This window comes from Daldinia loculata, assembly GCF_022478755.1.
Source record: "Daldinia loculata strain CBS 113971 unplaced genomic scaffold F4817scaffold_4, whole genome shotgun sequence".
NCBI classification, from domain to species: Eukaryota; Fungi; Ascomycota; class Sordariomycetes; order Xylariales; family Hypoxylaceae; genus Daldinia; species Daldinia loculata.
This window is the reverse complement of record NW_026054858.1, coordinates 530,398-552,685: the sequence shown is the minus strand read 5'-3', so window position 1 is coordinate 552,685 and position 22,288 is coordinate 530,398. Positions and strand designations below refer to the sequence as shown.

The window sequence follows — 22,288 nt, the reverse complement described above, 5'->3', positions numbered from 1 at the left end:
GGAGGAAATCGTATAAGTACTCACTTAGAGGATGGTTTTAAAATGAATTTCTTTCAAGTTTATAAGAAGACCCGATTGTGACATGGTAAGATTGATGTAAGTGTATGAGTATCATTTTCGCAAGGCCTTATAACTTAGCGAGCCGATTTCTACGCTCGGTTCTTAGGCATATTTCCTATGTCGCCAAACGTAAACGTCTTATCTCAATTACCACTTTACTAAACCCGCCCTAAAGGACAGAAACACCAACTTCTAAGTGAACTAACAAGAATAGTAACGAATCGCAATTAAATTACCCCATGAAGCTACCATGCGGGTCTATGAACTAGGTAAGGCAATCGGCTATCCTGCGGCTTCGGCCCCTCGCGCCAGTATAGAAATGCTTATCGTCTAGTCGGACCACTCCTTCGGCTGCCCCGCAGAGGTATCATGGAAGAGCTCGGTATAATATAGGTTAGGTACCTAGTTATTATAAATAATCCGTCTTGTATCTTTGAACTAAGAGTAATTTAATGGTAATTATAGCTTATAGGAGGAAATACTATAAACACCATCTACCTTGAACATACTGTAAGGTACCTTAGGTAGTCTTTGAAGTGATGCAGTCCCAAAAGATAACCCTGCCAGTGGCCAACCCCTGCGTGTCATTCTGGCAGCAGACTACACGTTCGTTCCCCTACTTACATGTCAACCAGAACGAACCAGTTCCGGAAGTATCCAAATACGCCATAATCGGCTCGGGCATCTCCGGTGCTCTAACTGCCTATGAGTTAATTCAGGGGGGCGTGTCGGCAGGAGATATAGTCATTTTCGAGGCGAGAGAAGCCGCCAGCGGAGCGAGCTCCAGGAATGCAGGACATGTGCGCCCAGGTCAGTTAAATATTACCAAGGGCATATAATATTATTTACGTTGCTAAACTATTATGTACAGATGCCTTCCGTGGCTTCCAAGTCTACAAACAACTGCACGGCCAAGAGCAAGCGCTCAAGATAATCGCCAACGAGAAGCTAGTCTTCCACCGGATCAAGGACTTCGTAGAGAAACATGGGGTCCAGTGTGACTTCAACCCGACGACGACGTTCGACGTGTGCATGACGCAGGAGTTTGCCGATTTCAACGCCCGCAGTTTTAAGGAGTATCGAGAAGCCGGAGGCGACGTCTCCCACATCAAGTTCTACGAAGGGGAGGAAGCGCGGAAAGTAACCCGCGTGCAGAAAGCGTTTGCTGCTTACGAATGGCCGGCTGGCTCGAGTCATCCGGCGAAGCTGGCTCAATGGCTTCTTACGCAGTCGATAGATAAGGGTGTCCGGCTGTTTACTCATTGTCCGGTTACATCGGTAACTAAGTCGGCCTCTTCGACGGCTGACCAGGTCTCTTGGGACATACTGACACCTCGAGGCACAACTAAAGCCTCTACGGTAGTCCACTGCACGAATGCCTTTGCGCCTCACCTCCTCCCCCAGCTCTCGAAATTCATTACCCCCAATCGCGCCCAAGCACACGCCTTCGTGCCTCCACCTTCGCTTAGCTCATCTGATATCCTACCAAGCACCATGTCCCTGCGCCACTCGCTAAAGCACTTCTACTCCGTAGCCCAGCGGCGACCGGACGGGATCATAATTCTCGGCTCCCCGATCGCGAACCCGAATATTAGCCCGGCGGCGGCGGCAAGCCGTCTGGTCCCCGATGATAGCATCTTCAACGAAGAGGTGCGAGATGACGCGGCCAACAACTTCGAGACTTGCTTCCCGGAGTGCGAGAAAGCGAAGCTGAGCCACGGGGAGGGACTGCAGCACACGTGGACCGGTATAATTGGGATGACGACGGACTCGGTCCCGTTCGTGGGTAAGATAGAGAGTCTACCGGGGCAGTGGGTTTGTGCCGGGTTTAATGGCCACGGTAAGAATAATGGCCGTCTTAATTTGATAAGTGTTTTCATGACTAATATGTGCTCCTATTCAGGTATGGCAAGGATATTCACTTGTGCACCGGGCATCGCAAAGCTCATACTTGGAGGTTCATGGAATGACACTGGGTTACCCGAGTGCTTTGAAATAACCGAAGAACGTCTAGAAAGGCTTCAAAAGGGAGTCCCCGGGTCCGTATTTTGAGATGGCGGTATAACCATAACGCCTCAAAAGTATATATTTTAACTAATAGACTACTATCTATGATATTATCTATAAAACATTCGTTTTATTAGGAATTTACAAGTCAATAGGTGGGGGGGGAAGGGGGTTGACGAACGTAGAGTGCTATTAGCCACCATCTTTTAGAATATTACCCAAAATACGGCGCTATTCAAGCCGGACCACCCACATACCGCCAGAGTTATGAGTCCGGTTCGCGTTTAGCGCAACAGTTACAACAACAAATCAGTATAACCCCGACAGCCCAGAAAAATACCCCAGAGCTAAACTAGATCTAGCAGTAAGGTGATGGGTTCGAACCGTATAGACAGCGCACGTAGAAACAGCTATTTTAGAGACGGCCAAAGAAAGAGCGCGTATAGAAAGTAGTCTGGCCTGATGCTATTGGATCCGATAGATCGCAAGGAAAGCGACATGTGAGCTAGATAAGGACGTGGCGAGGTGTCAAATCATCGGTTACGATATGTAAAAGAATCGGGATGTGTCGCATAGGAATGTGGGTGTTCCCTTTTTGCAACATGGTTTAACTTTCTTTGAGAATAATATACCTCCTAACCTAGGGGGTGAACTTGTATTAACAATTTAAGATTATCTCAGGTACTATTCTATATTTCTCTATAGTGGCCGCGTAGTATAAGGCAGTGAGATATATAACCACTCTCTCTCTCATCGGTATAATCAACTTGGTATCTTGAACAGCATCGCTTAAACAGCAGATTCATCCTGTTTCCGTATCCGTGGTCCTCTAGCAAACGAAATCTGCCTAAACCGCATAGCCCCATCCCCAACTTCACCTTCGCGCTCCGAATCAGTTGTAGTCTCCCTATCCTTGCCCACATGAGTATAGGCTAGACTCGGCGTCGGCACGTGCTTGGGCAAACCCAAGCCGGACACGGAGCTAGAAGGGATAGGAGTCCGGATTTGAGACCTATTGATATCGAAACTGGACGCACCCATAGGCCCAGTTCCCGACCTAGATCGCACACCCTGGTTCTTCCCGAGGATCGTGCTGTTAGAGGTACTCCCGGCACCGCTCCGGCTAAGCACGCTGAAGAAGTCCTGCGCGAAAGTAGTCTCGAGATCACGAGGACGGCCGTCGGTAGTCCAGTACCGCTCGTCGCTAAGGTCGGTGCTAAGATGGCGGCGGAAATAACGGTCCTGATTAACCCACCACGCACGCCACCCGCCGACGATAAACAGCGTAAGGGGGATCGTGAAAGCCCAATAAATCCAAAAGGAGGGCATAACGATGGGGTGCGGCCAGCCCTGCGGCGCATCCGCTGATATAGCCGGGTCGCCTGCCGTGCCTGTCTCCCAGTTAAACATGGACACGCCGAATAGCGTACCGATGTATTCGCCCGGTAGGAAGAGGGCGGTGATCACGGCCAATGCCTTCATCGAAGAGCTGTCCCTTGTCGATGCTACTGCCATGCGCGCATTGAGGTTGTTATCCTCCTGCGCCATCTTCGAGTAGATAATATCGATCTGTGCTCGGCAACGTAGTTCTGACATACGTCGATCTGTCTCGAGTGAAGTGCAGAGCCGCCACGTGCAGTCTAGATACTGCCTGATCTCATGCCAGTGGACGGTAAGCTCGTCGTCGAACTCGTCGGCCTCATCTCTCCTAAGTTCCCCTCTTGCCACAGCCTGAGCCCTCAACTCCTTTATGCGCATGTCTAGCTCGTCGCCAGCTTGGATGATGAGTTTCAACGCGCGCTCCATCCACCTCAGTGTGTCGAGTAACTGAATGGCTCCTTTGAGAACATCGTGAGCTTCTTTCATCAGGTGAATTGTCTGCGGCGGCACGTAGTCGGGATCGTAGTAACTAGCTACCTCTGGCGCAGTCGAGGGCGTAACGTTGCGAGAGAACTCGTGGCTTCGTCCTGCACCTCCGACCTTGGACTCGACCATCTCCTTAAGGTTCGACGAGAAACGCTTTAAAGGCTTGAAATGCTGATGCTTCTCTCCTTGGTGATTCCGCCACCAAGCTTCGGCGTTGGCTCGACCTATCGTGCCCGTCACCGCATCGACGTGCGCCTCGAGCTCCAACACCTCGGCATTGTTGGCGTTCACCGCCTCCTCGGTGCGAAATAGCTGTACTTGTAAGAGGACGACCGGCAATACGAGCGGGTGAGACCACCGTGCCCTACAAGAGTCCAGCCGGCGCTCATATTCATCCAACGCATCTTCGGCATGCCACCTTGTATCAAATGATCGCCGTATAAGAGCGGTTGTCGTCCTGGTCTTTAGTCTGTACGCCATTGAGAGGAAGTCGTATGGCGGCTGTGGACTAGAGGAGAAGCTTAGGATTAAATCTTGACGTATGTTAGTGCAAATTACGGAATATGCCAAGAAGGAAAGGGTGTAGCTCTATTCAGCCATATTAAGTAAGGCTCGTGGTGCTGTTATTCACTTACACATCGTCTCCCTTCTCGAGTCCCAGAACGACGATTCAAGGGTTACCCGTTGCAGGGTAGGCAGGGTGCCAGAATGCAACCCTAAAGATTCATAATCATCCACAGTGAGATGCAACCCATCAACCGTACTATTCGTGTTGTGTTGTTCGTCTTCTTGACGAGCACGTCGGTGAGCAATTCTGTTATAAATTCCAGTTAGCCTTTGTCTTTATGAAAAGTTCATGCACCAAGTAAAATCTAGTAATTCGAACTTGGGGCTAGGAAGGGTATAAACAATTAGAAAAAAAAAAAAGCCAAGGCTATGTATACTCACACTTGTCGCACTCTTCCTTGAAGCAAGTTTTTTCCCTTAGGCACAGGAGTGAAATTTCCCTGCGTGCGAACTCCACTTAATCAGCCTACATTCTTTCATTGCTTGGGTGACCGCACTCTATGTCCCGGGTACGGATACGGGTGGCTAGCTCAACTGTCTCCAAAAGATAAGAAATGTAGCATTGGCGTAGCCGTATATCATGTCTCTCTCACCTCGTAGTCCAAACCATGTCCATGTCTAACTGCATCTCGAAACATCCGTAGTGCGACGTCTCCTTCGGACATGATGCTTGGAGAGCGGGTCTCGTCATTTTCTTCACCCGGCCGGAAGACAGCATATTCGTGGTACGAAACGCGAGTCTCTTGGCCCGTCGGGAGGAGAATATCTCGGACGAGTTCGCGGAGGTCGAAGTTGAAGAGGTTGAGTTCATCGAGTCGGGGCCGTTGGTGCTGTTTTCCTGGGCTGTATGTAGCCGAAGAAAGGGCACCCATTCCGGGAACTAAGCTGCCGCGCCGGGTGCTGGATGCCGTGCGGCGGGAACTTTCCTGCCGACTCGGAGGCCCGGCTACGGCGGCAGCTTGATGGCGGGACTCGCTAAGAGCCATGTCCAGCTCGTCGAGGTTGTAGTCTGTATTCATTATCGCTCACCGCAATCAATTGTGTACGGTACGTAATTCATGCCCGCTATTTCTCGAAACGCTAGAAAAACGCCAATAAATCAGATGTAAATAGAATCGTTAACAAAAGCATAGGACAAATTAAAGCGTCTTAAACCATAGCCGTCTTATATAATAGCACAGCTAATTTGAATGACATAAGTTATTCTGGTAGAGTCCTTCGCCTTTCTAACTGGAGAATAAATGTCACCGCCAAGGGTTTAGGGGGCTGTGTGCAATAAATAGCTGTCACGATGTGGAGTTGCGGTCCAGTTTTTCCAGTCGTAACCCTGTCGAACAACTAATCAAACGGTCTTGTGGACAGTTTCTAGGGTATATATTAAGGCACTTAAGCTCGTACTGAATTTTGTCGGGACATCGTAACGTAGTGCAATAACAATAAAACAACGATGGCTCTTAAGGGAATGAGATCTGAAGCTAAGAAAAAGACCCGAGATACAGGTAGGGAGTTAATCGATATGCTGGCCTCTGAAATACATAGTATAATTAATTGGCTAAGCCACTAAGAGGATAGCGTGATTAGTTTTCGTCTTGGTAGTTTCTCTTGGAAACAAATTCAATATCTTCAATTAGGAACTTGATGATAATATTATGTAAATAGCTATTTTGAAACTTACTATTATCAACTATTAGAACTTACTTGTCCAATTCAAGTAGCCATGCTCCAACTTCAGTACCTACGTTCCTACTACATGCCAAGTTAACCCTAACCAACACAGCTATCATGCTTATACATCCAACCAGCTTGAATTACTTTCAAAGCCAGCATTCTGATACTTATGATATTAAAAGGCCTAGTTAGGTACCTAGTTAAGAGAGATTTGAATAGTATCATAGTATTATATATTTGATAATCTAATATTAGTCATAAATGCCAACAATGCTATACTCAACTCTCAGGCAGTATAGTTAGCAGTAATATCCACTTGATATCCCTTGAACTGCCTAGCAGAAACATTCCTATCGAACAAAATATCCAACTCTTCGTATGTTCTACCTTTCGTTTCGGGGATCCGAAAATAGGACCAAATAAGACAGATGATTCCCAGCCCACCAAAGAAATATCCCAATTTACCCTGCATGTTCGCCTCTGCTGGGTTAATCATATATGGAATCGCCACCGTCATTGCGATCCCAAAGACCGCTTGTATCGCCGTGGCCACCGCAATCGTTTTCGATCGGACACGTGTGGCGGAACACTCTCCTAAAATCACAAAGGTGATAGGTCCGACCGACAGGTCGTATGCACCGTTCCAAATCAACATGAGCGAGCTTTCGGCCCAAGCCACACCCGAAGGTCGGCCAGGGATGCTGTCCAGGATACCGATTATGAACATTAGAACGATAAGAACAGATAACCCGATATTAAATATGCGTCTTCGGCCGAAGCGAGCGATGAGGAACCAGGATAGCACAGTGCAAACCCAACCCACACCCAAGAATCCGATGCCCATATAAAATGCATCCTGAGTCGGCAGTCCTGCCTGCTCAAAGAAATAAGTCCCATAGTTGATCAAGTAGATGCCGCTCAGGACCTGCGTTGTATACACGCCGGTGGAGATCTCAGTCCGCCGTAGATTTATTCCTTTTATAGTGTCTAGGTAAGTACTGCCTGCTTCCATCTCTAGTTCGAGTCGATCTGTTTCGGCGATGACGGCCAATGTGGCTTCGATATTTACTTTTGAAGATGATAATCGGCGCAGTGCGTCCCTGGCATCCTCTATTCTACCTTTTCGCACTAGCCACCATGGCGACTCCGGAATGAAGAAGATTCCGGGAATAATAACCACAACCCAGAACCATTGCAGCGCGAAGGGTATACTATATGCCCAATGATTTTCGATCGAGGCCGTTCCAGCTGTAATCCCATTTCCGAGAAGTTGCCCCGTAACGAAGCAGAGATTGGTGTAACTGGTCAGGAATCCACGGAGTGCCATGGGACAGACCTCAGAGGCGTAAGTTGGACCAATAACGACGAAACATCCCAGGACGAGCCCGCCCAGCAGTTCTCCTACAAGTAGGGCCTGCAGGGAGCGCGCGAAGAATTGGATGAAGACGAGACATGCCGTCAGGAGGATGCAACCGAAAAACGTCCACTTGCGGCCGAACAACTCCAAGGGATAGGCCGAGAACAATGCGCCAACGACTTGTCCGAGGGGATTTCCCAACGATAGACCAGTTTGCCACGCCGCCGGAATGACATACTGACCGAAGAATATCTATATTAGTTTTACTTTTTCTGTCTAACTCTTGCGGTAGGTAATTGATAGGTAATGAATAGAGCACATACTTCACCGTCAAGCTCAAACCCAAAGTCCTTTTGGAATTGGGGCATGGCGAACATATTCCCAACGATCTGAGGATCAAAAGCTAACATAATTACACCTATCGAGACGTACGCCGACCAGCCGACAGCGGTCGGGTATAGTTTCGCTGCTTCCCAGAACGACAGGCCATGCTCGCGTTGCACGGCCTCAGCCAACGCGACATCGGCGTCGCCCGACTTTAACGGCTCGTCGCTTTGCGCGACCATCGTAGTCGTCTTATCGATGCTTGTTACACGGGGAACATCCATAGGGCTGGAACTCTCTGCGGCGGTATTTGCGAAAGTACCGTAGTGGTGGGATCGCCTGTCCATTTTATCTACCTACCTACCTCTATGTATGCATCTGCTTTTCCCCTTATCGTTCGTTCCCCTACCACCCATGCGACCACCCAGATTGCCGACTACCTAGACCTCGTTATCTGGGACAGGGCCAAGAATTGCAGGCTGGTCCGGTAGAATGCCTCGCCTCATAGGTCGGCTGCGGAAATCTGAAATGAGGGGAAATCAGGGGTCCGGAGGAATGTGGTATGGAATTAACGTTATAAAGGATCTGCACATGCAACGTAGCAAGGTTTACCTGCGTAGATTAGATATCGAACATGTGTATCGTCAGATACGCGCACGACCGAATACCTAACCCATATGGTCAGCGCTGCATATGGTATTCTCCGCCACGTGAAGTCGGTTCGCGTTGCGATAGAGCCTCAGGGGTTAGCCATATGTAAATTTAATGATATATAGATTACGGACAGGATGCATACGTCGGAACAATATATTCATATTAACTTCGGACTATTCTAGTTTATTATCGCACGGACGATCTTATCGAGATGATGAATCAGTCTAGGTTTGTAATCTTCAGATGAGCGTTCCTGGAATCCTAGACATGATCAGACGAACGGGCGGCTATACGTAACAGGCCGTTTATTTTAGACTTGTACTCACTACAAGTCTACAACCAAGTACGGCGCTAGTGTTAGACCCCGAGAAAGCAGGCATTTATATTTCTTGAACGCTCCCGGCCGTAACTTTCTTTGTTCCTAACTTACAGTAGGTGATGCGGCTGTGTAGATGGCAGCTTGGTTGGTAGATATTCGAAGCCTACCCTAGCCACATAGAGGCTTGATAGCACAAAGCTAGAAACAATCTATCATTGTTTACAATTCCGGCGCCAATACCCCTCCGGCTTATAGACTCGTTTCTTTATTCTGTTAGCTACACATTGAAACATTGTCCACAATTCTCTTCTGGCTATTGTTCATTCAACATGGCAGAACTTGAAACTGCTCTTTGTCATTGTCTGTTATGTCCCGTCCGCTGGAATCTTAGACCACTATAACATTTAAAACAAAGAGCCTTAGACATATCATAACCTAATATTAAGTAGTATCCTAGTTCTTCGTACTTTAGAGTTGTATTTACACTTCTTACTCGCATCCTCAGTGTCAATATCTGCTACTTCGATAATCCCAGGTCAACATGGAGTTCAACATCAATTGGCATAGGCTTGTTGCAGCAGCCATCGTCTATTACGGGATCTTGTGTATTATCGCTTGTTTTTTCACCCTTTGGCTTGCTCCTCGGCCTTAGATGGTGATCATTTCATGCTGGCACGAGATTGACTAGTTATGCCGTCTTCCATGCAAATCTTGTATGGATAGTCGTCGGCTTAACATCTAGTTTAATATAATTAATATAGATCTATTCTGATAGTATCCGTAATTAATCATAGTCTTGTCCAAGGCAATAATTAATACTCAGCCGTTTATAGAAAAAGCCCCTTTCAATAATTGATTTTAGCATGCAAATTCTCAATAACAATGTCTAATCGGTCCACTTCGAGGTGTTCGCCATAGATGGCGATATTTACTCTCAATTGCACGACATTGGATTAGACGATCCGGTTGGCTGTCGAGGTCAAAATCAAGATACAATAGGAAGGTCTGGTTAGCTCAACACTTGGAGAGTGGGGAAGTATTCGGATCTTTCTTTTACATCCGATCGAAGAAATAGATGCATATAAAAGTCGTGAAAATTCTAATTTTGATTTCGCTGTTAGCCGTAGCTTTCTCTCCAGCAGTCGCAATCGGTAAAGATGAAAAGCATCATTCAATACTCGACCATAGCCCTTGCCGCTCTCGTCTCCGCGGGTCCGGTCATGGAGCGCTCAAGCTCGCCGTATGTGGGGCCCGAGAACGGAACGCTTGTAATTATAGGGGGTAACGCGCAAGACGACGCTATTTACCAGCGCATCATAGATCTAGCCGGCGGACCAGATGCTCCAATCGTCACAATCCCTACTGCCGAGGGGAGTGACACCTACGACGACGATGCCGCTGCGGCGGGCACGTTCAGGAGACTTGGCGCCAAGAATGTCACCGTTCTACATACATACGATCCAAAAGTCGCCGATACGGAAGAGTTTGCGGCTCCGTTGCGGGCTGCTAAGGGTGTATTCTTCGGAGGCGGTCGGCAATGGCGTCTCGTTGACGCGTACGCTGGTACCCTTACGGAACGCCTATTCCACGAGGTGCTCGACCGCGGCGGCGTCGTTAGCGGAAGCTCAGCAGGAGCATCTATCCAAGGCAGTTTTCTTGCCCGCGGTGACACGGCCAACAATCAGATCCTAGTGGGCGATCACCAAGTAGGCTTTGGATTCGTGAAGGACGTTGCCATTGACCAACACGTGCTCGTACGCAACCGCCAGTTCGACATGTTTGACATCCTTAAGGTTCGACCGGAGCTTTTGGGCATTGCTATCGACGAGAACACTGCACTTATTGTGTCTAAGAATGATGCTGAGGTGTACCGAGGTACCTACGTGATTATTTACGATGGACGCTTCTGGTCGAGGGAGGGAAGTGATTTAAAACATCTTCCAAATAATTCATCTATCTTTTATTTCCTCAAGGATGGAGATAAATACGATCTTGGAAAGCGGCAGGTGGTTGTCTAAATAGGATCATTAATACGCTGAGGCTTAAAATAGGGGTGTCTTTACCTTTCCCTTTAGTCAATAAATAAGTACCTAAATACTTGTATTATCGGAATAGCTTCAAGGAACTACACCTGTTTTTAGTTTAGTAGAATTCGTAATTGGTAATAGGTACTTTCCGAAAGCATGTCTACCTACTACATACATGTAGTACCTGCCCTAACTGCACAATCCGGGGCTCTTACTTTCAGTAACAACCTTGGAACTATACGTGTCAGGCGATGTCCCATTATTTGTGTGATTCGTGAACACACATGGTACATTAGGTACGTAAATGCACGGTACACAACATTGAAGGTACAAACTTACAGATTCTTTAGAATCAGATTCAAAGCACCCATTGTACCTTCCTCACTCCTCAAGAATGACCTAGGTTAGGTACATAACGTAATGTGACTACCACGTAGGGACGTACCTTAGGTACCTCTTACTCACGGACCTCGTGTACTTTAATTATATTTTCGTTATGATTTATATATTTTTATATGTTTGCAAGTACTACGTAAATAAATCTACCTTCGGAACTTCTTGATTCTTTGCATTGGACATCTTCAAATTCCCTCTAGCATCCAATTGTTATCCCCAAAGATTCATCTAGGCCCTTTAACAACAACAAAATCATTCTCTCAAAGAATAAAAGTTGTCTTCCACAAAATTCTTAGATATAAAGAGATAATAGCCTTGTTTTACCAGGTATATTTCCACCCCTTCCTATTAAATACTGAGGATGTCAATCCGATATAGAAACGGGACGTCATTTTCTAACTTTGCTTGCAGACAAACCACGGCTAGAAGGAATCATGGAAAGACTTGAAGTTACTTATGAAGCACTCCGCGCTACGATTGCTAAGCAATCAAACCAAACCGGCTTGGACCTGGGTAGGGAAGCCATTATAGAGAATGGCGTATCACTGGAACTATCAACACCACCCTGTTTCACCCTCTTCTCTTCATTTCCCCCCGAGATTCGAGACATGATCTGGAGTTTCTCGCTACCCCCTGATACGCAAGAGGTATGCCTCCTAGAGAAAGACGACGACGGTATGACCGATACGTCTCCCATAATCTGGACCAAATTCCCAGCAATTATGCACGTATGCCGAGAAGCGCGGAATATAGCCAAATTGTACCTTCAATTTCGCTATTGGGAAGAGGGGCAATGTATGTTACCATGTCGGCATTTTCGCCCTGACCTGGATATGTACGTTCTTACGCCAAAAGCCCCGTTGTCCTCTGAAATAGCGGCGAAACTGCGGTATGCGGCCCTCGATGCTATGCCAAATAGTTATCGACAAGTCATGTTCTTGAACGCCCTTCCATACCTCAAGAATCTGGAGACGTTGTATCTCATGCACACTCTACCGATAAACCTGGAACCTTATAACAAAATTGGCAAGCTAAAGCCACTAATGAAGGCGACCCCAAACAAGCTTCCCGAGCAAATGCAGCGTTCGGTTGTCCGCTGGCGCGAAAGCCTGTCAACCCTTGCAAAGAATCGTCTATCCACGTGGAACGACGACATCAAGGCCGCTATCTGGGACGATGAAAAGCAGGCGCTCAAACTACATGTTGAGATGGATGTCTTCATCCACTATAACTGAACACCTGAAGTCTATCACTACCTACCACTAGGATCGACTTCACTCAGCCAAATCATACTGAGTATACCTGTATCCGAGGGGTTTCCCCGGTCAAAGCCCGGTGGCTAGGGGGACGGTATGGACAGGGGGGACGGAATGCTATAGGCAGGAGGATATAGGCAGGCGAAAAGGATTTCTTATGTCAAGGGATACTCTAATTGAGAACTTCTAAGTGTCTAATGTTCCGTGGATGCGAGTTGTTTTAATATACCCAAGTACATAGCCTCTGGGCGTCAAAAATAGCATCATCATGACATAAGTGTTTTGCCATCTCCATCGCTGAATTCAACTTAAGACGGAAGGACCTGGTAGAGATATGTGTGGTGCAGAAGAGTCAGTTCCAGGGAGTACAGCATATGGACGACAAGCAGATTCGCCAGGTACCTAGGTAATCACTAATCATAATATTAAATTACTAGTTACATATTAAAGCTTTCCAAGTATATGTGTGGACTTATCGCATCCTATCCATCTTTCCTCCTTATGTAGTATAAAAACTGCCGCCTTCTTACACTCCGTGCGTGTGTGCTCTTGGCACATCTGTCAAAGGAATCCATTCGAAGCTGTCATCTAGTACTGGCAACCTCGTATGGTGGGGTCTTGCGGGTTGAGCAGGCGGTAATAGCTTTGAGCGATGCGTCGCGATGGGTAGTATGTTCGCTGCCACAATACCTAAATTCGCCTCGATCCTGTTTGGGGAAAGCTCTACGTTAGCATGCGGACGCGATCACGGTGACATAGCTGACTTACATAGAGACAATTGTAATAGTAATCAAAGGTACATAATGGCCGTCGTAACGGAACCATTGAGACATCCATGCTCGTGCCCACATGAATGCGCCGGTGCTGGAATATTATTAGCAACCCGAATACTATACTAGGATGAGGAGTAATACATACATAGCAGAAGCGACCGCAAGCCCGTAAAACGGCTTTCGCATAGCGCTCCTGGTGCTAAGATTCAGAGCTATCTCTATCGGGAAGCCCGTAAGGATTATCGGCGTGAACACCTCAAAGACTAGCAAGACAGAAGTCAGCAACGGCAATATCTTCGTCATATTCTGGGAATACACCTACAAGTTCGGGCCCAGTCGAAGAGCGCTCGGACGGTATCATTCGAGCATTGAGAATGAGGGGCGAGCATGGGATACCACGCCGATGCGCCGCATGTCGCAGGCACGACTATGATCCATAGAGGATATACCAAGAGAAGCATTACGACCTGGATGGCCACGGCGACGCTCACGCACCTTACGTCTTTGACGAGGGGCCACGCCGAGAAGCATATCGACAGCTTGCCTAAGATGGCGGAGACGGCGAAGAGAGACTGGGTGAACTGGTCAATTTCGGGGGGGTAATCAGGTGAGATGCTAGTGTTGTCTGTTATCGCGCAGATGATGCCGATTAGACTGAGGAGCTACATGTTTTTATATAATCATCAGCATCGTGACTTCTTAAGAGGGAGTCAGGGGGCGGCGGGGGGCTGGCTTACCCAGGCCATTCCAACGCAGAGGCTATCCAAGAAAGCGAGGGGACGCTGGCTGAAAGACTGCAGATAGTACCGGAGGAGAGTTACTAAGAAAGCGATGAAGAGCGTGAGTATCCCGAAGGTAGTGAGGACGATTACCCCAGTGTCGAAATAACCGCTTATGCTAAACATGTTTGCTGATTTGCAAAGTTAGATAACGAGTGGTGGTGAAAACGAATGATGAAAGGCGAATGCCGAGTTGTTCGTTGAATTCTTCGCTGATCCAATACTATTTCAGGAGAGGAGCCCGGTATTTATATTATTTCTTCTTAGTCCTGGGTTAGTTCTACGGCAGAAAAGCTATCACATTAAGTTACCATGTAAGTTTCTATTAAGCTAGTGACAGCGAGGAAGCGTAGTCTAAGCTTTTGACTCTTTGACAGTCCTCACAACTATAGCCATCCATTCGGAGATAGGTTACTATGTATAAACTTAATTTGAGAATGGACGTAAAGACGATTGGCGTTCACTTCAACATAATCTAGAGACTGGATTCTAAGTAAAATTCTAACTCTTAGAAGTGGTTATTTAGAGAGTAAATTTAGCAGACAAGAATTATATTTAGAGGGAACGTATTTTAACACGAGCAAGCACATTTAGGATTAACTACCTGATATGTTCAAGTAGAAGGCCAAATAATATACAATCTCCCACAGACTACCTACACGCGAGCCACACACCAGAAAAGAGCAAAGCAAAAGAAAAAAGAACAGATAGTGTGGAATTCTTCCAACGAGCTGATCATATCCCCTTCTCTCCCTAAGAAGACTAGCATAATATAAACGCGGCGTTAATAATAAGCAAAGACGAGAGTCTTCAAAATAAAGAAAAGGGACGAGGGGAAAGATTATGAATAGACAGCTATAGTTCCGATGAATAGGTATAGTTCATTTCATAGGAGAGTCAATGCCGCGTTAACATACCTCCTAAAGTACCAATACACTAAAGAGGCGGCGGCTGAGCCTAGCAAGCCCCAAAAACACTTTGATATTCGATATCCCACCGCAATTTATCTTAGGCCGAAGCATAACCTTAGATAACCTACCTAATTACTATACACACGCGACCACTCAGTCTTTAGTTCTTCCCCATTGACTAAGACAGCACTGGAGGGTTGGGGCCCCTCAACACAAGATGAAGCTAATAGACTAATAAATAAATAATCATCCGAATATACCACATACACCTTGCCTTGGAGGTAGTTATTACATCTCGTAAATTCATACTATACCATATCATACCGTAGCTTAGGTAGATTGTCAAAACCTTCCAGCAAGCCTTGAATCCATAAGCCCTAAAAGAAAACACATATTTTACCCGTGATTCGAGTATGTGTAATTCCCACCAACCTACCCGTATATCCTATAACTCAAAATCTCGCCTCGACCTTCTTCTCCGTATCCTGTAGCGCCCATGCGCTCGACGCCTTCCTACTAAGCACGCTCCTGCACTGCGCAGCCGTAAACCCTTTCGCTTCAACAGCAGGATTATACCCAAGGCCATTCGCCCTAGCTATATCCGCCGAGTTTCGCTTCTGCGCCTCGCCGTGGTCCGGACGGCAGTACACCGTGACGACGGCGGCGCCGCCTAGGCCTAGATTATGCTGGAGTGCGTACTTCGTATGCGGAACCGCGCGGTTATTTGCCCAGCCGCGAAGATGCCAGACTAGCTCGGCGCACTGGGCTAGCCCCGTAGCGCCGAGGGGGTGGCCTTTGGAGATCAGCCCGCCGGATGGGTTCACGACGTACTTGCCGCCGTAGGTGATGTCACCACGGCGTACCATCTCGTGCGCTTTGCCGGGTTCGCATAAGCCTAGCGCGTCTAGCGTTACCATCTCGTTGGCCGAGAAGCAGTCATGTAGCTCGACGACCTGGACATCGGCCGGCGAGACCTTGGCTTCAGCTAGCGCTACCTCGGCCGCGTGCTTGCTCATCTCGAAGCCGATTAGGTCGATCGCGCTGCGCGAGAACAGATTCGGTGAGTCTGTTGCCATGCACTGGCCCGCGATCAGTATGGCCTGGTCCTTCAGGTGCGGCCTGGCATCGAGGAAGTCCTGCGAGACCAGGACTGCGGCAGCGCCACCGTCCGACGTGGGACAGCACTGTAGTTTGGTGAGGGGCTCATGGATCATGGGTGATTTGAGCATTTGCTCTAGGGTATAGACATCCTGAAATTGGGAGTACGGGTTGTTGACGGAGTGCTGGTGATTAACCCTGCCGATCTCTGCGAAATCCTCGAGTTTGGCACCGAACCTGAGATGAGTAGTTAGTATAGTTATCCACGATAGATGTAACTTGCCATGGTTGTAGTCTGTAGAGGTTGGAGGGCTATGCCTACTTCTCCATGTCTGCATATAAGTGTTAGCAATAATTCGCATCTAAATTTGGTGGCTTAGACATAATATAGGGGTGATTATGCTTGGTTGAACTCCATATTCTTACACCCTAGATAGATGAAAAAAAAGGGGCAAAAATAAAGGGACAAAAGATGGCTTGAAATTACGTACATTCCCGGCCAGCATTACCAAACATTTGCGCCGCGCCGGGAGCGTTCGTGTAGCCGCGAGTTTCGGCCATCATCTTTCCCGAGGTACCAGTGGGATTCTCCCTATCATTGAAGAAGCTCTGGAGACTGCCGCGCATCATCTTCTCGAAGCCGACGACGAGAATGCAGTCGGCGCCGCCGTAAGCAATGGTGTTCCGAGCCATCGAAAGGCCGGTAGAGCCAGTAGAGCAGTTATTATTGACGTTGAGGATGGGGATTTGGGTCATGCCGAACTGGTAGAAGACGCGCTGGCCACATGTAGAATCCCCGTAGCAGTAGCACGCGATACCCTGCTCGACGTCGTCGTAGTTGATATGCGCGTCGAGCATGGCTTTAACACCAGCTTCGAAGCCGAGCTCCGTATAGTCGACTTTGCCGCGGGGCTTGATGAACTTGGTCATGCCCACACCGAGCACGTACACGGGCTGCTTCTGTTTGGCGGGCATCTTGAAATTGAATTTTACCTTTGGGGATAAGTGTGTAAGAGGTAGTAACCAGTCCCGTTGAATAGGTAGCTTAACGTAGTAAGGCACGTGTATAGCTTGTAAGGAAATACGCTAAGTGGGATATTTCAGAGAATAGATATTATGATCACATAACCCCATATAGGTATATATAAATACTAAATCCTCCTCTAAACTCCCCAGATATGGGGAGTACAAGACCCCAGTTACGCGGGGCCTAGGTAAACGGTTACCCACCTACAAGTCGCCAGGATCTTCAACAATATCTGTGGGGATTTTTACCCAAAGAAGCGAAGTATCAGCACACTCGAATTACTATGGCAAGATATAACTTCGAGCTTTATCATCAACAATTGCCTTTTTAAGCAAAGATTAAGCCAGAAACTTCGAATCGTCTTGTATTTACTATAGTAAATACGCTGTGTTAATACTTATTAACTATTTTAAATAATTATCCCCATAGATATTGTTGAAGATCCTGGCGACTTGTAGCCGAGGCACTACCCGAATCAGTATAGTTTATGTAACATAAATGACTTGAGGGCACCCCTACGGGGCACCATAATAGCCCGAGTTTACGAAGGTCGTAGGTCGATCACGTGCCGCTACTGCCGGGGAAGGGCGCTCGGCGCACGAAGCGTGCCGAGCGCCCTTCCCGGCAGCAGCGGCGGACACCTCGGACACCAAGCTTTGCTAGAATTCTTTTAAAAAATGAAAGATAAAAAGATAAAAAAAAAGATAAAAAAAAGGAGCATATGGGATTTGAACCCAGGCTCTTGTAAAACTTGGATTATTTAAGTATGTAATGGGTGGTTACGTCAGGCTATTTGCTTACTTATTACCTCTTAAAAGTCGGGCAAAAAAAAAAGATACGTATTTTGATCTGGAAGAGCACGTAAGAATTCGAGGATGCACCCAATAAAAATGCTCAAAAGCTGCGCACCGACGAACTTCCTATTTCGAACCTTGTTATCGATTGCATCTCAGTGTTTGAAGTGTTTGAAGTCGGTACAAATTTTCTATTAACTATTCTTTTCGTTGCTCCGTTGGCCGCATACTCAATTCGCTCCTTGTATTTTCGTCTCGCCAACTCTCGCCCTTGCTAAAAGCAATATCTGCTGTTGTCAACTTATCATCACGATCATCCGCTTAAAAAACGCTAGAGAGCAATCATTATGATTTTAATTAGATGTATGCCGGCTTCTATCGACCGGGCTTATATATGTTTTCGGTATAACGTGAACACGAGGTCGGACGTCAGCTGTGGTTAGAAAACGCGCCAAGATATTGACTTCGTCTTTACGCCAGTTGGTAGTATCCTTGCCGTCGACAAGGGTATTAGTTCATGTCGCCAGTCGGACAGTTGACTAGCTACGCTTCGGCTCCCTGCCATGTATATGGGAGCTTTCGTATCAAAATGGTTTCAAGCAATAGGCTTCGCGGTTCGAAGCCCAGCCGTAGGAGCTCCGATGAGGTTTTCAACGAATTTGCATTACCTGGCACCCCCAGCGCATTCATCGTAACAGCTCAATAGCAGACGGCTCCGGAGAAAATCGGGATAATTCAGCCATGTAGTTGTAAAGCGAGCTTTTCAAGGCGGCCCAGGTTGGAGTACGGGAGTCCAGAATTCCATATCCCACATCGCAGCAAAGTCGTCCGGCAACTAAATAATTAGACTCGTATATTCGCCAAGGAGTTGTGACAAACTTACAGAATTGAGAGCATCCGGCGCCGTCATAAAAGGCTGCATGTGGCCCATGAAGCCTGGGTCCGTCTGCATTCCATTCATTTGCATCGGTACCGTCGGTGGCATAATCTATTCGGAAAAGGTTAATAAGAGGATGGGAATAGTTGCTAAATATTTCTTACCGGCATCGAAGCAATATTTTCCTGGTTCGCGTGTATCGCTTGCAGGCCTGCATCAAGGATTGCCTGCAAGCCCTTTGTGATGGCGTCTCTCTTCTGCTCTGGAGTTCCGCCCTGACAGGTGTTAAACACGACGGTAAGCGAGACTATGTCCCTCAAGTCCGTCCCAATCTCTCGTATTCTTTTGATTTGTGTATCTAACACGTTTTGCACGGCTCTCTTGAGCCGTGGGAGGGACAGCAAGACCGAACTTGAGGAGGCAATGGCGTACGCTTCCTCGATGGACTCTACTTTGGTATTTGAATCCAGATCTGACGGCGCCGGCGAAGCGGAGCTGCTAGTAGCTTGTTTAATGTAATAGCATATGCTAAAAGCAGCCTGAAGAATCTCTTGTTTGAGTATCAGTTGGTGCAGGTGCCAAATACGGTGATAATCAGGTGAAGCGGGATCCAATTCATCCAAGTACGAAAGCAATATCATTGACGATCTTAGATATCCTGTCACGATCTGCTGGGGAACATCCGTACTTCCCAACGCGAAGGGCCGGTACAACGCTAATAGCGGTCGACGGCAGTGCATATCTAAGACGACTCGTGTCATCCATCGTCGCCGAACCTCTGACATATCGTTCGAGTGTGCTGTTGGGACCATATATCTTATGTCCTCGAAGACTCGTTCAAGTTCGTTACCGAGGTCCAGAACCTGCTCATAGTCCTGAACATTGTCGGTACGGTTGATTAAATCGACAACCCTGAACCGCATAGACAGAGTGTTGGCAGCGAACACCTGGACACGGGAATCGGTATCTTGGTCGATCGGCTTCGGAGGAGGGAGCTGTTCTATATCGGGATGGATATCTTCATCGTTGAGGTTTCTAGGCGGTTGGCAGGTAAAATCGTTTTCTCGTATGCAGCAAGGAAGATTGCACTGCATAGACATATGCACGTCAAGCTCAAGTATCGTGTACCACAACTTTCTCCTCTGCTCAGCCCAGAAAGGCGGTATATTCTGCGAGAATTCCGACGGATCTCGATGAAAGCCCATGGTCATCGCCATCCGCACGATGAGTCCAAGATGCGTCCAAGATTCCTGGTTTTTGGGATTGATCATTCTCTGAGCCATGAGTTGGAGTATCTCGGCTTGGAGTGTAGTGAATTCAACTAATTGTTTCCCCCGAAGACCGTCAAGCCAAGCTCTTACAAGACAACTAGCCGTCGGAATGTGAATTCCTTCCCGATCATGGTACTGTCCTTTGCCAACCCCAATATACCGATACCCCACACATAAGATCGAGAGCAGTTGTGGCAGAAAACCGTCATGTTGAGGTTTACCCTCCCAGTACTCGTTATACTGTCTCATAAAAGAGGGGATATGTAGAACACGATAGATGGTCTCGGATCCTTTTAAGTAGATGCCGAGTAGAGTGTCGCAGACCGTTCTACTTGGTAAAACATCGGCCATTCGCTTCTGGATCGGCGTCATCGAGTCCACGAACACAGTAATAGGGGCAGTGACTTTTCGATGCTCATCCTGAAGAGCCTTGTGGATTTTCTGGACGTTTAGGAATAATTCCCTGATGTCGCTGGATTTATTCCTACTAAACATGAAGTCCTTTGCTTCGTCAAACTAACGACGTAGTTAGTTAAAGTGGTTGGCGTGACAATAGAGATTTTCGTCGAACAAGGAGCAACTCACCAGGTTAACAAGAACCCGTGTGCTGCTTTGGCCAAAGAACCGCGTTCGTAGTCCCCCTTTCACCGTCAAGCCGCGAATCGTAAGAGACGACGCCGCGGGGCGTTGCGCCGGGATGCTACCAGACTCGGCGAGAGACGAAGTTCTCGAAAGCAATCGCCCTTCCAGACGCTCAAGCCTTACTGCGTGGTCCTCGAGTACAGCTTCGTAGCTAGTATCGCGCTGGCCGGATTCCTGACTGGCTGCGGGGCGGTTCCGCTTGGTATTCCTCTCGGGCGCCTCGCCATCCGAACCATCACTTAGGCTTACTACTTCACCTTCGGCCGCATACCGACATATGCGCTGTGTCTTCTGGCACTGAGAACACGGCGAGGCTCGGTCACACCTCAACTTCCTTTTCCGACACTCCAAGCAGCTCTTGACGGGTCGTGGTCGTTTCACACTCCGGGATGGCGCTACGAAGCTGTAAGCAGGACTCCTAGTGCCGCTCTGGACCGATGCCGGCGATTTCCCAGTGTCCATCTCAATATCCATTGGGACTTGTATGTCCAGCCGATACTCAGCAGGATGCGCGAACTGAACAGCAGGCGAGTCGATTCATGGAGGTGAATAAGATCGAACCAGACCATGACGAAGCCGAGGCGGTATGTGACGGAACATCTGACCGGACTCGACTGCCTGGAGCTCTCTGACCACTCTGACCACTCTGACCACCACACAACTACGTAGACGGGTAGATCAAAGGCCAATAGCAAATACGAGAAAAGGAATAACTAATAACATAAGACGTCAATTAGGAGGATCCAAGCTAGCTAGCTCATCATCAAACTACCTAGGCCGTGTCGGTGTTGGAACTTGGAAAGGCATTCCGCTATGGAGTCGTTCCGTCAGGGATTTTTCAGCAGTTCCCACTGCTGTCGACGGCAGTATGTTAATTCTACATTCCTACATTCCTACCTGGGACAAGTCTAGAACTTCAACCGGGAATATAAGCGCGCCACGTGATTAGATCCCAGTCTGCTACTCCATCCAGCCCATCCCGGGGCTTGCCAAGAAATCGTCAAGGCCAAAAGAGCCATACAGAATCCATATAGCATCCTAGCAAAGCCCCAGTCAGCCCAGTCTCTCCTGGTCCCTCCTGGTCCCTCTTCCCGGCAGTCTTCGCTAGTCTCGGCCGATTCGGGGATTAGCTTTAAATACAAATCAACATCGTGGAGGCGCCAAGGCTAATCGTCATTTCCGAAACGATGGATCAACAAATGCTTTGGCCCTCGAGACGGCCCTACGCTGTGTTTCAGCCCATTTCCGGCAACGACAAATTTAACGACGTTGCAATCTGTTCTGGCCGGCATCCGACCCGTAAGCATGCACAGATAGCTCGTTAAGCCGCAAGAGGCATCTAAGCCGGTCGTCCGTGCGACGCTCAATCCCCGGTCCGCCGGGTTTCCCGCGTGGTCGCTAGGATGAGGTGGACAGGGCTAGCAGAGGAGATGAATGGTAAATGAGATTTATGTTACCTAGTGGCATGGGGGAGAAAACACCACCTCGAATGTTGTAACTGGATACTACTACGCTCATCCTTGCACGCGGCAATGCCTACCGAATCTGGAGTAAAGACGTAAGGCAAAATGCTTAGATGCTAAAACGGAGGAGACCTTTCCATGAGTTCTTCATC

At 47.9% G+C, this 22,288-nt stretch overlaps 8 protein-coding genes across 8 annotated transcripts; 3 read left to right on the top strand and 5 right to left on the bottom strand.

Annotated features, from left to right (window-relative positions):
* The first annotated feature begins 187 nt into the window (after window positions 1-187).
* F4817DRAFT_325617 (FAD dependent oxidoreductase) lies at window positions 188-2,189 on the top strand. The gene is made up of 4 exons (XM_049301788.1): window positions 188-329; window positions 395-870; window positions 932-1,900; window positions 1,964-2,189. The coding sequence occupies exons 2-4, from the start codon at window positions 600-602 to the stop codon at window positions 2,110-2,112; spliced, it is 1,389 nt and encodes a 462-aa protein (XP_049162987.1). The 5' UTR covers window positions 188-329; window positions 395-599; the 3' UTR covers window positions 2,113-2,189.
* A 509-nt stretch (window positions 2,190-2,698) lies between these two features.
* On the bottom strand, window positions 2,699-6,159 carry F4817DRAFT_325615 (uncharacterized protein). The gene is made up of 4 exons (XM_049301787.1): window positions 5,094-6,159; window positions 4,882-4,940; window positions 4,569-4,747; window positions 2,699-4,466 (listed from the first exon to the last, which is right to left on the bottom strand). Exons 1-4 carry the CDS (start codon window positions 5,517-5,519, stop codon window positions 2,857-2,859), a joined length of 2,274 nt encoding a protein of 757 aa, XP_049162986.1. The 5' UTR covers window positions 5,520-6,159; the 3' UTR covers window positions 2,699-2,856.
* Window positions 6,160-6,375: 216 nt separating this feature from the next.
* On the bottom strand, window positions 6,376-8,945 carry F4817DRAFT_325608 (putative maltose permease). The gene is made up of 3 exons (XM_049301786.1): window positions 8,830-8,945; window positions 7,849-8,764; window positions 6,376-7,762 (listed from the first exon to the last, which is right to left on the bottom strand). Exons 2-3 carry the CDS (start codon window positions 8,194-8,196, stop codon window positions 6,455-6,457), a joined length of 1,656 nt encoding a protein of 551 aa, XP_049162985.1. The 5' UTR covers window positions 8,197-8,764; window positions 8,830-8,945; the 3' UTR covers window positions 6,376-6,454.
* A 916-nt stretch (window positions 8,946-9,861) lies between these two features.
* F4817DRAFT_325607 (uncharacterized protein) lies at window positions 9,862-11,003 on the top strand. The gene has a single exon (XM_049301785.1). It carries the CDS (start codon window positions 9,980-9,982, stop codon window positions 10,838-10,840), a length of 861 nt encoding a protein of 286 aa, XP_049162984.1. The 5' UTR covers window positions 9,862-9,979; the 3' UTR covers window positions 10,841-11,003.
* A 676-nt stretch (window positions 11,004-11,679) lies between these two features.
* On the top strand, window positions 11,680-12,480 carry F4817DRAFT_312080 (uncharacterized protein; the record flags this gene model as incomplete). The annotated part of the gene is made up of 1 exon (XM_049300085.1): window positions 11,680-12,480. One exon carries the CDS (start codon window positions 11,680-11,682, stop codon window positions 12,478-12,480), a length of 801 nt encoding a protein of 266 aa, XP_049162983.1.
* Window positions 12,481-13,027: 547 nt separating this feature from the next.
* On the bottom strand, window positions 13,028-14,264 carry F4817DRAFT_366802 (uncharacterized protein; the record flags this gene model as incomplete). The annotated part of the gene is made up of 5 exons (XM_049307032.1): window positions 14,012-14,264; window positions 13,597-13,936; window positions 13,420-13,537; window positions 13,270-13,365; window positions 13,028-13,208 (listed from the first exon to the last, which is right to left on the bottom strand). Exons 1-5 carry the CDS (start codon window positions 14,177-14,179, stop codon window positions 13,028-13,030), a joined length of 903 nt encoding a protein of 300 aa, XP_049162982.1. The 5' UTR covers window positions 14,180-14,264.
* A 531-nt stretch (window positions 14,265-14,795) lies between these two features.
* On the bottom strand, window positions 14,796-17,432 carry F4817DRAFT_325605 (thiolase-like protein). The gene is made up of 3 exons (XM_049301784.1): window positions 16,554-17,432; window positions 16,385-16,394; window positions 14,796-16,299 (listed from the first exon to the last, which is right to left on the bottom strand). The coding sequence occupies exons 1-3, from the start codon at window positions 17,035-17,037 to the stop codon at window positions 15,417-15,419; spliced, it is 1,377 nt and encodes a 458-aa protein (XP_049162981.1). The 5' UTR covers window positions 17,038-17,432; the 3' UTR covers window positions 14,796-15,416.
* Window positions 17,433-18,909: 1,477 nt separating this feature from the next.
* Window positions 18,910-21,135, bottom strand: F4817DRAFT_356213 (fungal-specific transcription factor domain-containing protein; the record flags this gene model as incomplete). The annotated part of the gene is made up of 2 exons (XM_049305765.1): window positions 18,910-20,547; window positions 20,617-21,135. The coding sequence occupies 2 exons, from the start codon at window positions 21,133-21,135 to the stop codon at window positions 18,910-18,912; spliced, it is 2,157 nt and encodes a 718-aa protein (XP_049162980.1).
* Between the last annotated feature and the right edge of the window lie 1,153 nt (window positions 21,136-22,288).

Bases quoted from the DNA above. Each gene is read 5' to 3' on its own strand.
- F4817DRAFT_325607 (XM_049301785.1), top strand. From the start codon at position 9,980: ATGAAAAGCATCATTCAATACTCGACCATAGCCCTTGCCGCTCTCGTC.
- F4817DRAFT_325617 (XM_049301788.1), top strand. From the start codon at position 600: ATGCAGTCCCAAAAGATAACCCTGCCAGTGGCCAACCCCTGCGTGTCA. The intron at 871-931 runs GTCAGTTAAATA...TATTATGTACAG, and splicing joins TGCAGGACATGTGCGCCCAG to ATGCCTTCCGTGGCTTCCAA. The intron at 1,901-1,963 runs GTAAGAATAATG...GCTCCTATTCAG, and splicing joins TGCCGGGTTTAATGGCCACG to GTATGGCAAGGATATTCACT.
- F4817DRAFT_325615 (XM_049301787.1), bottom strand. From the start codon at position 5,519: ATGAATACAGACTACAACCTCGACGAGCTGGACATGGCTCTTAGCGAG. The intron at 4,941-5,093 runs GTGAGAGAGACA...GTTCGCACGCAG, and splicing joins GACATGGTTTGGACTACGAG to GGAAATTTCACTCCTGTGCC. The intron at 4,748-4,881 runs GTGAGTATACAT...AATTTATAACAG, and splicing joins CAAGGAAGAGTGCGACAAGT to AATTGCTCACCGACGTGCTC.
- F4817DRAFT_325608 (XM_049301786.1), bottom strand. From the start codon at position 8,196: ATGGACAGGCGATCCCACCACTACGGTACTTTCGCAAATACCGCCGCA. The intron at 7,763-7,848 runs GTATGTGCTCTA...TTCTTCGGTCAG, and splicing joins GGTTTGAGCTTGACGGTGAA to TATGTCATTCCGGCGGCGTG.
- F4817DRAFT_325605 (XM_049301784.1), bottom strand. From the start codon at position 17,037: ATGCCCGCCAAACAGAAGCAGCCCGTGTACGTGCTCGGTGTGGGCATG.